Source organism: Stegostoma tigrinum, chromosome 18 (genome assembly GCF_030684315.1).
Source record: "Stegostoma tigrinum isolate sSteTig4 chromosome 18, sSteTig4.hap1, whole genome shotgun sequence".
Classification (NCBI taxonomy): Eukaryota; Metazoa; Chordata; class Chondrichthyes; order Orectolobiformes; family Stegostomatidae; genus Stegostoma; species Stegostoma tigrinum.
In genome coordinates this window covers 48,571,923-48,587,287 of record NC_081371.1, presented here as the reverse complement: position 1 = coordinate 48,587,287, position 15,365 = coordinate 48,571,923, and the positions used below count along the sequence as shown (strand labels likewise).

At 43.1% G+C, this 15,365-nt stretch overlaps 2 protein-coding genes across 2 annotated transcripts in view; one reads left to right on the top strand and one right to left on the bottom strand.

The window, feature by feature from the left end:
• LOC125460965 (NADH-cytochrome b5 reductase 3-like) overlaps nucleotides 1-7,111 on the bottom strand; it is a 31,446-nt gene extending 24,335 nt beyond the window's left edge. The window contains exons 1-2 of the mRNA XM_059652523.1: nucleotides 7,045-7,111; nucleotides 2,471-2,599 (exon numbers count right to left, since the gene is read on the bottom strand). Coding sequence (XP_059508506.1) covers nucleotides 2,471-2,599; nucleotides 7,045-7,065 — 150 coding nt within the window. The 5' untranslated portion in view covers nucleotides 7,066-7,111. The remainder of the gene's footprint in view (nucleotides 1-2,470; nucleotides 2,600-7,044) is intronic.
• A 126-nt stretch (nucleotides 7,112-7,237) lies between these two features.
• endouc (endonuclease, polyU-specific C) overlaps nucleotides 7,238-15,365 on the top strand; it is a 43,722-nt gene continuing 35,594 nt past the window's right edge. The window contains exon 1 of the mRNA XM_059652519.1: nucleotides 7,238-7,343. Within this exon, the coding sequence (XP_059508502.1) occupies nucleotides 7,246-7,343 (98 nt within the window). The 5' untranslated portion in view covers nucleotides 7,238-7,245. The remainder of the gene's footprint in view (nucleotides 7,344-15,365) is intronic.

Below are 15,365 nucleotides of genomic sequence, written 5' to 3'. Positions count from 1 at the left end.
TCAACATTGAAAACAAGCTTTTAAAAAAAAAACAAACAATCACAATAAACCATTTTTGAGAAATACAAAAATTGGGAGGAAAACAGGAAAAACCCTGCAGAGCAATGTCAGTAAAAGTGAATAATAAATTCATAAAACAGTTCTCAGACTTTTAAAACCTCCCCCTGATCAAAATAATTTGGACCACAATGCAGGACATGATGGCCCTGACTGCCTGGAGCCTAGAAAAAATATTTTGAACATCTCTAAGCCAAGAGTCAATGATGTGCAATTGGTTTATCTGTAACAAGATAACTTATAATAAACATCAGCAATGGTGCCATTACACAGACCAGCCATATCTCTGACTGATTCTGAGCCAAGTTAATTTCATCCTTCACTGTCTGTAACAGCAAGGTTGTATACAAGTTACAGTAAATCATTAATCATTTGCTTTGGATCAAATACTTTCGACTGTGATAAGCAACTTCAGGAACAAAAGCGATGCAAAAGTAAACTTCACCTTTATCCAACTTTACAAGGATGTCACAGACTGGTGATAACAAATAGAAGTTAAGTTTATATCCACGCAATGTTCAAACATTTTGCATATGTGATTCACGGTTGACTATGCTGGCAAGGCACACAGTTATTAGAAAATCACAGAACAGTGCAGAATGAAGCAAGAACACCACACAGTTCATACCACAGCATATTTTCACTACAGACAGGAAAATATTTTCAATTGGATAATCATTCCATATCATTTTGAAGGCCATGAGTGAATGTACCTCCACTGCACTGAGGCAGAGCATTCCCGATCTTAACCATTAACTGCATAAAGAATGTTTTCCTCATTTCACTATTAGTTCAGTTGATAATTATCTTCAACAGATCTCATCTGGTTCTCAATCTTTCCACAAAGGGAGGAGTGCATCCTTTCCTACTCTGTCCTGACCTGCTTTGTCAATACCCACGACAGGTAGTTGATCTGCATTACACACAGAATGGCTTTCAATTTGGGTAGTGGTTTCTTTTTACAAATTTTAAATAAATTTTGAAATACAAACTCCATTGTCCATTTCACTTTGTTTATAAAGAAGATTGAAGATTACAAAGAGATCTTGGCGTAGTGGGTTAAAGGACCAAAGAGTAGAAGGAATTTCATTTGGATAAATATGATGTATTGCATTTTGGTAAAACAACTTAGGCAAAGGCAAGACTTATACAATTAAAAAGTAGGGCCCTGGGCAATGTAATTGAACAGGGAGACCTAGGCATAAAAACAGAAGTTGCTGGAAAAGCTCAGCAAGTTTGGCACTATCTGGGAAGAAAAAAAAAGTTAACAGAACTGAGGAAGGGTCAGACAAAACATCAACTGACTTTTTCTTTCCTTCACAGATGCTGCCAGACCGGCTGAGCTTTTCCAGCAACTTTTTTCCCCTCCTGATTTACAGCATCCACAGTTCTTTTGGTTTTTATTTAGGGAGACCTAGGTGTTCAGGTACATAATTCTTTGAAGTTTACAATACATATAGATAGGGTGGTCAACGCGCTTAGCATGCTTGCCTTCATTACTCAGACCTCTGAATACAGGATTTGAGACATCATGTTGAGGTCGTACAGGATGTTGCTAAGGCCTCCTCTGGAGCTCAGTTCTGGTCTCCCTATTGTAGGGAAGATATTTACCAGAACGTTACTGAGAATGGTGGGTTTGAGTTATAACGAGGGGCCGGATAGGCTGGGACTTTTGTTTTAAAAATGCAGAGTGGTTCGTGTGTGTAATATACTTCCAGAGGAAGTGGTAGATGCAGGTACAGTTTAAAAGACATTTTGATAATTAGATGAATAAGAAATGTCTGGAAGGATATGGGTCAAGAGCAGGCAGGTGAAACTAGTTTAGTTTGGGATATTGGTCAGCATAGACTAATTGGATTGAAGGGTCCATTTCTGTGCTGTATGACTAACCAGCTTAAACAAAATTTCATGGTGTAACTGACCATAAATCCTTGGAAAACAGTCTATTTGCATAAATAGATACAAGTGTTTACTGCAGAGCTATTTTCTGAAATTGAGACTTCCTGTTTTGACCATTCTTGAATCATTTAAGGACTAAGGTTTCTTATCTACTCTCCTTCTATCCTGTAGTACATTGATCCCATCTTCCTTTGCTCATCTGATTACTAAGAGTTATAATTTAACCCCTCACGGTCTAAACTGTCCCAGTCATTTATTTTCTTGCTCAGTGTATCTGGCAGATATTACTCATATTTGCAGCAGTCTAATGGCATTGTACTGCTATCCAATGTACTTTTCAGTTACTACTGGAAAATCCTCTTCTCCAAGAGACAATAAATGTTACAGTAACCATTGACCCATCAAGATATTCAACTTCAATCTCCATTTAAGCTCAAGTGGCTTGAGAAAATGACAACAGGTCAGTTGAATCATTGCTTTTCAATGAAGTTTATTTCAGAGCAAGTTCACTCACCTCTTTATCGATCAACTTCAGCGGATACTTAGTATTTGGGTCCTCAAGTGTGACTGGTGGACCCTTAACTTTGAGCTGAAGTAGGTTCAAAATGAAGTCAAGCAACGACCTAAGAATGGAGCCAATTGCCTACAGAATGGAGATGAATACTATTACATATCTTACAGCACAGGAAGAGGTCATTCAGATCACTCTCTGTATTTGGTCAGTTGGCTTAGAAAACTACAGCATGTCTCGCAATACACCAACAGAACAATATCAATATCTGTACTGTCTGTGATAGTTTGCAGAAATCCTGCTTCCTCACCCTGACTGTGGATTAGTGCTTTTCAAGCTCTAATATAGATAGACATTGACAATCTTTCAAGGAAGCAAACATCTGGCTCTTGGAACAAGTTTGCCAATTTAATCCCAGCTCCAAGTCTTTTCCACATGTCCTCACAAATTAGTTCTTGCAGTGCAAGTTGCCACTGAATCTCATTCTGCCACCTTTCAGGCTGTGCCTTCCAAACTTTTAATGATCTGAGGAAGTTTCTCTCTTGTAGTCCTCCTTGCCAATTATTTTAAACATTTTCCCAACCAACCCACTTTTCCTTTCTTCCCCTCGGTAACATTCTTTGCATCAGTGTCAAAAATGTTTTTTTTTAATTAACTGCTTGACAGGAAGTCTGTAATCAAAAGCACCAGTTTAGCAGCAAGTCTACAACCTCGTCCACAACGCAAGCTACCAGTCTTCTCAAAAACATTGTAATGGTTCTTGCCTCCACATGTTAAGGGTCCTACCATTCAAGGTGTGCTCCCCTTACCCTGGCCTCTCAGAATACTTCACATTTTTAAAAACAGATTCAGACTTTTTTTTGAGCCAGAAAAGAACCAGTGACCTAAGCCAAAGTTTGTGGATTTAAGTCCCATGCTTGGCTCAAAACTTCAGTAGACACTCCATCGAGGGAACACCAGACAATCTGAGGGGCAGTACTAAAGGGAGTGCTACACTGTCCAAAAGACAGTATAGAAGGGAGCGCCGCACCCTCTGAGGTTCGACATAGAGGGGAGCACTGCAACATCCTACTTAAGTATACAGGGATATGCTGCATCCTCCAAGGGATTAGCCTGGGAAAAGCACCATACTGCCCGAGGGGGCAGCAACAGGGAAATACGGCACTAAAGTTAGCATCTTTTTGTTGAAATATTGAACTAGGGCTCTTTTTCCTTTACTTTACAAACGGATGCAAAACATTTAGGGCAGCACTGGGTGAAGAAGAACTCTTCCTAATGTCTTCATCAATACATATATCCCTCAAAATCATCTCACTATTAAGCAGCCACGATCTGTTTGTGGGAGCTCGCTGCACATAAACTGACAGCTGTGTTTCCTTCGTTACAACAGTGATCATTACACTTTGCATACACTTGACTGGCTATCTCAACTTTTTCAGACATTTAAAAGGAAAGAGATACTTGCAGGTATACTTTCCTGCATATTCTTTAACTCAGAGGGTGATGAATATTTCAAATTCTCTACTTTATAGAGATGTGGAAGCTTAAATTTTAAGCATGCTCAACACTGCAGTCAATAGATCTACGGTCATGAATGATATGAAGAAGCATGGGAAAGTAGAATTGAGATAGATGATCAGCCATAATCCAATTCAATGGTAAAATAGGCCGAAGGGCCCATTCCTGTTCCTACGTTCCATGTAGCCCTTTTAGTGGCTAGACTTCACAAATGCTTTTTTAGATTACACTTTTTTTTTTAAAAAAAAAGTTATCATGGTTCCAAGGCAGGAAAATCCACCAGCCGATTTTGTGCACAATAAGGTCCTATAAATAGTAAAATGATATATTGGCAGACAGTTAGATTTATGTGACGTTTTAGGGATAAACATTATCCCACTGACCAAGGGAATACTTCCGCTCTTCTCTGAAACGAGCAGTCCATCCGTCCCCTCCAGTTACTAGTGGTGTACCCAGTTACTAGTGGTGGACCGCAAGGGTCGGTGTTGGGTCCACTGCTGTTTGTCATTTTTATAAATGACCTGGATGAGGGCGTAGAAGGATGGGTTAGTAAATTTGCAGACAACACTAAGGTCGGTGGAGTTGTGGATAGTGACGAAGGATGCTGTAGGTTGCAGAGAGACATAGATAAGCTGCAGAGCTGGGCTAAGAGGTGGCAAATCGAGTTTAATGCAGACAAGTGTGAGGTGATGCACTTTGGTAGGAGTAACCAGACGGCAAAGTACAGGGCTAATGGTAAGATTCTTAATAGTGTAGATGAGCAGAGAGATCTCGGTGTCCATGTACACAGATCCTTGAAAGTTGCCACCCAGGTTGACAGGGCTGTTTAGAAGGCATACAGTGTTTTAGCTTTTATTCATAGAGGGATCGAGTTCTGGAACCAAGAGGTTATGGTGAAGCTGTACAAAACTCTGGTGTGGCCGCAATTGGAGTATTGTGTACAGTTCTGGTCACTGCATTATAAGAAGGATGTGGAAGCTTTGGAAAGGGTGCAGAGGAGATTTACTAGGATGTTGCCTGGTATGGAGGGAAGGTCTTACGAGGAAAGGCTGAGGGACTTGAGGCCGTTTTCATTAGAGAGAAGAAGGTTGAGAGGTGACTTAATTGAGACATATAAAATAATCAGAGGGTTAGATAGGGTGGATAGGGAGAACCTTTTTCCTAGGATGGTGACGGTGAGCACGAGGGGGCATAGCTTTAAATTGAGGGGTGAAAGATATAGGACAGATGTCAGAGGTGGTTTCTTTACTCAGAGAGTAGTAAGGGAACGGAACGCTTTGCCTGCAACGGTAGTAGATTTGCCAACTTTAGGTACATTTAAGTCGTCATTGGACAAGCATATGGACGTACATGGAATAGTGTAGGTTAGATGGGCTTGAGATTGGTATGACAGGTCGGCACAACATCGAGGGCCAAAGGGCCTGTACTGTGCTGTAAGTTCTCTGTTCCACCACTCACCCACTGCTGTCCATAAGGCACATTGCAGCAACTCACCATTAAACATAAGGGCAGGAGTAGGCCACCTGGACCCTGCACCCTCGTTCATTAAGATCATGGGTGATCTTTTCACGGACTCAACTCCACTTACCCACCCACTCACCATCGCCCTTAACCCCGTTAAATTTATCATTGCCTTGAAACCATTCAGTGGGGAAGCCTCACCTACTTCACTGGGCGGGGAATTCCACGGATTCACAACCCTTTAGGTGAAGAAGTTTCTCCTCAACTCAGTCCCAAAGCTGTTCCTGCTTATTTTAAGGCTATGCCCCCAGTTCTAGTTTCACCTGGCACTGAGAACAACCCTCCCTGTTTCTACCTTATCTATTCCTTTCATAATCTTAGATAGATAGAGTTGATAGCCAGAGACTATTTCCCAGGGCAGAAATGGCTAGCACGAGGGGTCATAGTTTTAAGCTGGTTGGGGGAAAGTATAGAGGGGATGTCAGAGGCGGGTTCTTTACACAGAGAGTTGTGAGAGCATGGAATGCGTTGCCAGCAGCAGTTGTGGAAGCAAGGTCATTGGGGACATTTAACAGACTGCTGGACATGCACATGGTCACAGAAATTTGAGGGTGCATACATGAGGATCAGTGGTCGGCACAACATTGTGGGCTGAAGGGCCTGTTCTGTGCTGTACTGTTCTATGTTCTATGAAACACAGCTAAGGGATCTTTTAAATCTAAAGAAGGATTTCAATCGTACACTGATGTGTAAGTCTTCGTTTGTGTTCAGGTCCTCGAGAGCGAACTGAAAAACAACTTTCTGACTCAAGAGCCGAGAACACAACATTTTCCAAAAGGCGTTGCAGAAACGTGAGTCAGGAAGCTATAAGCAGCCTGTCCTGTTACTTTGTTAGATCAATGCTTCCGGGCTCTGGGCCAATGGTTTTAGTCAGACTTTCCAATGCCAAAGCCCAGGATAGGCGGAGACTATTCTAGCTACACCCAGCCAGCCTGTCACCTCACCTGGTGCTAGGGAGGCCCGTTTTACCCAGTTGGGAATGGCAAGTTAACAATGTTGGCGGGGGGGGGGGGTCAGAAATCCGTTTAATCAAAATGCCAAACAGCAAAATGCTCCAGCCGCAGTTCCCCATCCTTTACCGGCCTATCAGGAAGCCAGCCCAGAGATAACAAAGCGCCGAGTCACCCTCGAATTCAGCTCAAATTTTACTTTCTCCTCTCCACTCCCCCTTTCATGGGCATTTAAAAGGACACGCAGCAAAAGCCGGCCTTGCCAACGATCCACACATCTTTTGAACAATTATGAAATATCTCCTCTACATTTATTTGACTTTTACCTTCTCTAATCACACACAACTCAACGTTTTAGTTTTCCTTCTTTTTCACTCTCCCATTCCCGTGTTCCTTCAATTCCTGCAGCCCGTCTTCCGCAATTCAATCGTTTAGCTTCAACTAGTTTACTAATCCCCCTGTGCTCATCCTTCCCTCAGACCAACTAACCCCAGTTCTCTCATTCTTTCCTTGATCCCCGTCAATGCAATTCCTCCCCTCCTACCCCAATACCTCACTGCAATCCTTCTATCCTCTCCCTCCTCTTACCCCAATCACTCGGCTCCACATTGTTTCTCCTCCTGGAATCCAGACACAAAGTAACCACACCCGAGTCCCGCCCACCCGCCTTATTCGGATTGGGTACCCCGCCCCGACGACAGCCGTCTCTATTGGCTGGTACCAGCCCAGTCCCGCGCTTCAATTGGACAGTTGCCCCGCTAGTTGACGAGAGTGACAGGAAGTGGACCAATGGTAGGGCGTATTGCCGCCCCGGGTGCAGGGTACGATCCCGGGACTGCGGGGATAGTTTATCAGCGGCGGATCCGGGGTGGTAGCATGGCATCAGGGTGAGTAACTCCATTTCACTCCACATCTCCCCTGTTTCCCCCTCATCCTCTCTCACTCCACATCTCCCCTGTTTCCCCCTCATCCTCTCACTCCACATCTCCCCTGTTCCTCCTCATCCTCTCACTCCACATCTCCCCTGTTGACCCCATCCTCTCTCACTCCACATCTCCCCTGTTCCCCCCATCCTCTCTCACTCCAGCTCCACTCCACATCTACCCTGCTCCCCATCCTCTCTCACTCCACATCTCCCCTCATCCTCTGTCACTCCACATCTCTGTTCCACCCAACCTCTCTCACTCCAGCTCCACTCCACATCTACCCTGCTCCCCCATCCTCTGACACTCCACATCTCCCCTGTTCCCCTCATCCTCTCTCACTCCAACTCCACTCCACATCTCACCTCTTCCCCCATCCTCTCTCACTACACATCTCATCTGTTCCCCTCATCCTCTCTCACTCTAGCTCCATTCCACATGTCCCCTGTCCCCCCCATCCTCTCTCACTTCAGCTCCACATCTCCCGTCACCCTCCCATCCTCTCTCACTCCAGCTCCACTCCACATTTCCTCTGCCCTCCCCCCCCCATCCTCTCTCACTCTAGCTCCACTCCACATCTCCCCTGTCCCTCACTTACCCCAGGTTAACTCGGTAATCTCGCTCCCTCTAAATTCACTCGGAGACAACAACAAGTGCCGATGCTGGAGTCAGAGACAACACAGGGTGGAGCTGAGGGAACACAGCAGGCCAGGGCAGCCGGAAAGCTGACGTTTCGGGTCGGGACCTTTCTTCAGAAGCTAAGAAGGGTCCCGACCTGAAACGTCAGCTTTCCTGCTCCGCTGCCCTGGCTTGCTGTGTTCCTCCAGCTCCACGTTGTGTTATCCCTCTAAATTCACTTTCCTCCGTTATTCAATTCTGCCAAAACGCCATTCCTGAGTTTCCTCTGCGACGCCAGATTTAGTCCGTTATCCATTCCCACTCCACCTCCAGATTTACTTCCTTTGGTTTGTGAACCGGATTTGCAATGTCTTCTCTTCCCGCCATCAGTTATTTAACTGATGGGAATTTGCAGTAGTTTATTTCTCTCTCTGTTTGCTTCCTGCAATTCTTTGCTTGAGTTGTCGATGTCAATACCCGTCTGCACTTGCACAGCAAAACCCCGCATTTCGGGTGCGTTTGATTGCAGAAGAATATTGTTTACGAACGAAAGCAGAAATAGCTGGAGAAACTCGGCAGATCTGGCAGCGTCTGTGGAGCGAAAGCAGAGTTGACGTCTCAGGTCCAGGAGTTCTGCGGAAATGTCATCGCATCCAAACGTTAACTCAGTTTCTTTCTCCGCGGATGCTGCCAGACCTGCCGAGTTTCTCCAGCAATTTCTGTTTTAGTTTCAGATTTCCAGTATTAGGAGTTATTTGTTTATTTTATTATCTAGGAGTCCGATTTGCAGTCTGGACTGTTTGTTACGTGGTTAACATGCACCTAGGCCCTGGGTTCGCGTCGATTTCCATTTGATTATTTTAAAATCTGCCCAGGAGGGCCTCAATGGAGTTGGGCCCCCTGGACTGGAGTTTGAACCTTACACCTGGATCAGCTACGAGAAAGGGCAAACTGAGCTTAATACAGAGAAGTGTGAGGTTATATTATTTCAGTAGAAAGGACAGGGAAAGTCAATATGGGTTTAATGGCACAGTTCTGAAGAGAGTAGGTTCTGTGTCCATTGATCTTTGTGAGTGGCATTACTTAGTGAAGGGAAAGACGACAAAGCATATGAGATCTTTTGATTCATAAAAAGAGGAACTGAGTACAAAAGCAGAGCAGTTATTCTGAACCTTCATAAAACTCTTGTTCGGCCTCATCTGCAATATTGTGTCCAGATCTGGTCCCTTCCCAACGGGAGGGCCCCTGAGAAGATGTGGTGATGTGCCAGAATGGTTTCAGGGAAGGAGGATTTTAGGTACCAGGTCAGTTTGCAGAGGCTGGAGCTGTTCATTTTGCAACAAAGGAGATTGAGGAGAGATTTGATAGAGGTGCAGACGATGATAACATGTTTAAGGTTGATAGAGAAAAGCAGTTTCCGTTAGCTGATGATAAAATGTGGTACCAGATACAGTTCTGACGTTTTTGGAAAGAGGTGCAGGGGGAAAGTAAAGAAGAACTTTGATCTGAAACTTGCTGCCCACAGAAGGCTGTGGTCGTGATGAAAGTGGAGGTTAATTAATCAGGCAAGCACGTTTTAAATTCTTCATTGCAAATTCCAAACTTTTTGATTTTAGGAAGTGGCTGTTTATTGTAGTCTTTATAGAAAACATCAAGCCTGTTGTATTATACTTAAATTACTAGCACTGCACTGCATTAATTAGAATGTACCTGGTATTTTAGTACGGACTGCCCTACTTCAAAGGCTTGAGTTGCCCTAAAAAGATTTGGTTCTTTTATGCTCAGTCTGTTAGTCTCAAATTATGTGATTCAGCAATACAGTGAGACTGCAGTTAATCTAATTGATGCAAGGAGACTTGTAGCAATCTCTGGGCAGAAGAGGGGAAGCAGCAATTTAGAATATTGTTATTTGATGTTGTTAGCCTTTTAAATTCCCACTTAGTCGATTGCAACAATAAGTAGTTCTTTTTAGCACATGGTATCACACCTCAATTAAAACATTGTACCAGTCAAAGCTAATGAGCCAATTACAAGGCTTTATCAATTGAAAGGAAGATATTGATTTCCTACTAACACAGGAAAATAATAAAAATGCAATGTCAAACACATACATATGCTGGAGGGAAATAAATTTGCAAGCGCTACAGAGATATACTAGGGGGGGTGGTGTTGGGACTGAATGGATTGCTGTATGGAGAGTTGGCATGAATTCCTAGCTGAATGGCTACCTCCAATGCTGTCAATTGCTGTGATTTTAACCTGGAGAAAGAACATAGAACATTACAGCACAGTACAGGCCCTTCGGCCCTTGATGTTGTGCTGACCTATCATACCGATCTCAAGCCCATCTAACCTACACTATTCCATGTACGTTCATATGCTTATCCAATGACGACTTAGAGCGTGACACAGAAAATATGAAATCTTTTAATACAGGTAGAAGCATCTTTCATCCTAGAGTTGGCAAGATAGGAGTAATGAAAACCATACATTTTGTGTTTGCCTCAGATTTGTGCAGAATTACACACATCTGAGTAAACTCATCATGTCGATACGTGATAACAAGGTGTACAGCTGGATGAACACAACAGGCCAAGCAGCATCAGAGGAGCAGGAGAGCTGATGTTACAGGTCTAGACCTCTATGAAAAAGGGTCTAGACCTGAAATGTCAGCTTTCCTGCACCTCTGATGCTGCTTGGCTTGCTGTGTTCATCCAGCTGTACACCTTGTTAACCCTAACCCTAACCTCTCTGATGAAGGGTCTAGGCCCGAAACGTCAGCTTTTGTGCTCCTGAGATGCTGCTGGGTCTGCTGTGTTCATCCAGCCTCACATTTTATTATCTTGGATTCTCCAGCATCTGCAGTTCCCATTATCACTGTACACCTTGTTATCTCGGATTCTCCAGCATTGGCAGTTCCTACTATCTCATGTCAATGTGAACAGCCATTTCCATATCAATGTGCCGTACGATATCAAACCTGCTTACTTTAAGAGGTTTTTTCTGATGAAGGGTCTAGGCCCGAAACGTCAGCTTTTGTGCTCCAAAGATGCTGCTTGGCCTGCTGTGTTCATCCAGCTTCACACTTTGTTATCTTACTTTAAGAGATGTCAGCTGATAGGTGAGAAATATAATGGCTTGCAACATTTCCATTAAGCAGGAAGAGTGGGTCATTCCTGAAAAGGCAAATGAATCAGAACCTGTGAGAAAAAGTATATGTTATCTGGGTAGGACTAATATCTCTATCTCCAGTCTACGTTTATCCCTGCACTTAAGTTTTTAGAGTCATTGAGTCACAGAGTCATACAGCATGGAAACAGACACTTCAGTCCAATTAGTCCATGCCGACCACGTTTAATACTGGCCTGCCTGCGTTTGGCCAATATACTTCTAAACATTTCCTGTTCTTTTACTTATCTAAATTTCTTTTATATATTCTAACTGTAACAGCAGCCAAAACTTCCTCCAGCGATTCATGCCACATGCTATGCACTCTCTGTGTAACAAGGTTCCTCCTCAAGTCCTTTTTTAAAAATCTTACTCCTTTCACTTTAGAAATATGTTGCTAGTTTTGAACTCCCACTCGATTAAGGAGAAGACTTTTGCTGCATACCTAATTTCCACACCTCATGATTTTATAAAGATTTATTAGGTCACCTCTCAACCTCCTACACACCAGTGAAAAAAGTCCCAATCTATCTAGCCTTCCGTTATAACTCAAATTGTCCATTCCCAGCAACATCCTTGAAAATCTTTTCTGAACCGTCTCCAATGTGATAATATCCTACCTATAACTGAGTGACCAGAACCAACACAGTACTCACCAACATCCTGTCAAACCTTAATATGATGTCCCAACTCCTGTATTCAAAACTCTGACCAATGACGACAAGTGTGCTAATCACCTTCTTATCCACCCTGTCTACCCTGTGACGCATATTTCAAAGAATTATGTACCTGAACTCTTGAGTCTCTCTGTTCTGTGACTTTCCAGAGCTCTGCCATCAATTGCACTAATCCTGTCTGTTTATTTTACTAAATTGCAATACCTTGCATTTATGCAAATGCAACTTTATTTGCCACTCCTTAGCCCAACTGATCAAGATTTCTTTGTAATCTTAGATAACCATCTTCACTGTTCACTGTACCACCAATTTTGATGTCATCCACAAACTTACTCACCAAGCCTCGTGTATTCTCATCCAAATCATTGATTATAAATCTCAGACAAAAGTGGACTCAATACTGATCTCAATGGAAAAATGTTCGTCACAGGCTTCCAGTCTGAAAAGTGGCTCTCACCACTCTGTCTCTAATCATAAAGCAAATTTTGAATCAAATTGACAAGTTCACCCTGAATCCCATATGATCTAACTTTACTAATTAGTCTAGCACGTGGAATCTTATCAAAGGCTTTACTATAGTTCAAGTAAATTACGTCTACTGCTCTGCCTTCATAGAATCATAGAATCCCTACAGTGTGGAAACAGGCCCTTTGGTCAACAGGTCCACACCGACCCTCACAGCATCCCACCCAGGCCCATCCCCTTACAACCCACCCAATCTACACACCCCTGAACACTATGGGAAATTTAGCATAGCCAATCCACCTAGCCTGCACATCTTTGGACTGTGGGAGGAAACCGGAGCACCCGGAGGAAACCAACGCAGACACGGGGAGAACGTGCAAACTCCACAAATTTGTGTGATATGATTTTCCTCACACAAAACCATGCTGACCAGCCATAATCATTCCTTCCCTCTCTGAATGCATGTTAACCCTTCATCTGCTGCATCAATTACCTTCCTTCCATTGAAAGCTCAAGAGTGGGGTTGTTTGCTGATGACAGCACAATGTTGAGCAGGATTTGTGATACATCAGATTCTGAAGCAGTCCTTGTCCAAATTGAGTAAGGTATGGACAATGTACAGCCCTTGGCTGACTTGTGACAAGCAACATTCTTACCACACAAAATGTCAGACAATGACCATCATGCACAGTAGGGAATGTCACCATCGCCTTTCAACATCAAATGGCTTTACCATTGCTGAATCCCCTGCTGTTAACATCCTGGAGTCTATCCAAGCCCATAAACAGCTACGGATAGATCAGCAGATCAGAAACTAGGAATTCTGCAGCCAGCAATCTTCCTCCTGTCCCACCAAAGCCTGCCCACAAGCCACAAGACTCAAGTGGGAGGTGTGACAGAAAACACTCCCCACTCCCTTGCATGAGTGCAGCTCCAAGAGCACTCAAACAATTTGACGCACTCAGGTACCAAGTAGCTCATGTGATCTGTCCCCATCCACAATTATTCATTTCCACCACCTCTGCAACTTGACAGCAGTTATATGTACCATGACACTCCTTAGTCAGCACCTTCCAAACTCAATACCACTGCCATCTGGAAGGAAAAAGGCAACATTCTGGTAAAAGTGATCGTAACTGAGTTATCTGACACAATTATTGAAAAGGACAAAGATAGATCAAGGGTCGGAGTTTTAATTTGAGTAAGTCCAACCCTACCAAGCTGAAAAGAGATTCAGCTAAAGTGAACTGGAAGCAACAATGACAAGTGCAAGTCTTCTGAGGGGAGATTAAAGCGGTTCCAATAAAATGTGTTTTAATAAATTAAAGTGGCCAGGCTGCTAAACCCAGAGCTCCCTTGACATCAAAGAACCTACAAGCAGAAAAGGAAAGGTCATATCAGACACTGAGCGCTCAATACTACAGAAAGCAGAGAGGAATGTGGAATGTGGAGGGGTGCAATCCGAAAGGAAATTAGAAAGGGACCAGAATGTGAAACGATACTGGCAAGAAACATCAAGGCAATCTTCAACACTTTTCTTTCAAATACAGAGAAAGAAAACAAGTAAAGGCTTGGCCATAAAAGACAGACAATTTTGAATTTGCTTCTTATGGGGTGTTGAAACTTAAAGGGCCTCAACAACGAGGTCTATATTGAGGAACTTGGGAGAATCATCTGAGAAATCCATCAGAATCTACTCGAAGTTGTGAGAAGATAATTGCATTTAGGAACATGACATCTGGGCATCAAGACAGGATGGTAAAGATTGCACAGCTTGTGATTTTGGATCACAACAGAATTTGTGAGTGTTGTCAAAAAGAGAAAGGAGGCATGTGTCCAATTTAGGAAACCAAAGACAGCTGCAGCTGTGGGGGTGGGGGGGAGGTGGTGGGGTGGGAGAGGATAAAAGGAGCCATGGAGAGCCTTTGACAAACAGGATTAAGGAAAATTACAAGCTGTTTTATGGAATATAAGAAACAAGAGAATAGGTAGGGAAAGGGTAAGTCCACTCAAGGACAAAGGTGGAAATTGATGCATGGAGCTGGAGGAATTGGGTGAAATCCTTAATGAATACTTTGCATCCAGTTATTCTGAAAGGAGGGTAAAGTAGTTCCAAGAAAATGTATTCTCACAAAGTGAAAAGAGTCAGGCCGCTAAATCCAGAGTTCCCTAAAAGTCTACACGCAGAAAAGGAAAGCTTTACGTTAGACAGTGGGACTTATCTTCTTGTTGTGATTTCTACCTCACCCTAACTAAATCACTTCTCAGCTCAGCAAAACTGGACTCACCCAAATTAAAACTCCAACTCTTGGTCATACCAATTTTTGTAGATGCTCCTTAGAAAGCATTCTGTCTGGATACATTGCTACTTGTTCTGGCAACTGTTCCGCCTCGGATGATAAGAAACTGCAGAGAGTTGTGCACACAGCCCAGTCCATCATGGAAGCCAACCATCCATCTATTGACTCCATCTATACTTCTTGCAGCCTCGGAACGGCAGCCAATATCATCAAAGACCCCTCCCACCCTGGTTATAATTTCTTCCAATCTCTTCTCTCAGTCAGAAGACACAAAAACCTAAACACATAGATCAACAGACTCAAGAACAGTTTCGCCCCCTACTGTTAATAGACTTCTGAATGGACCTCTCTAATTTCAGATTTAGTGTTGATCTTGCTCTTTGTGCACCTTCTCTGCAGCCGTTACATTACCATCATGCACTGTGTATGGTATGATCTGCTTATACTGTACGCAAAACAATTTTTTTTACTGTATCTAGGTGCATGTGACAATAATAAATCAAATCAAATCAAATCAAATCAGAACAGTAGGACATGGTGGATGGTGAGTCTAGAAGTGGATAAGCTGAGATTTAACAGCATTTCATTATTTAACAAAAAGGGAGGTGCTAGGTGTTTTGAAAAGTATTAAGGTAGAAAAGTCTCCAGGACCTGGTGGGATCAAACCCAGAATGCAAGGGTAGAAATTGTGGGGCCGTGTACAAAATTGTTATATTTTCTTTAATCACAGGATAGGTACTAGAGAATTGGAGAATAGC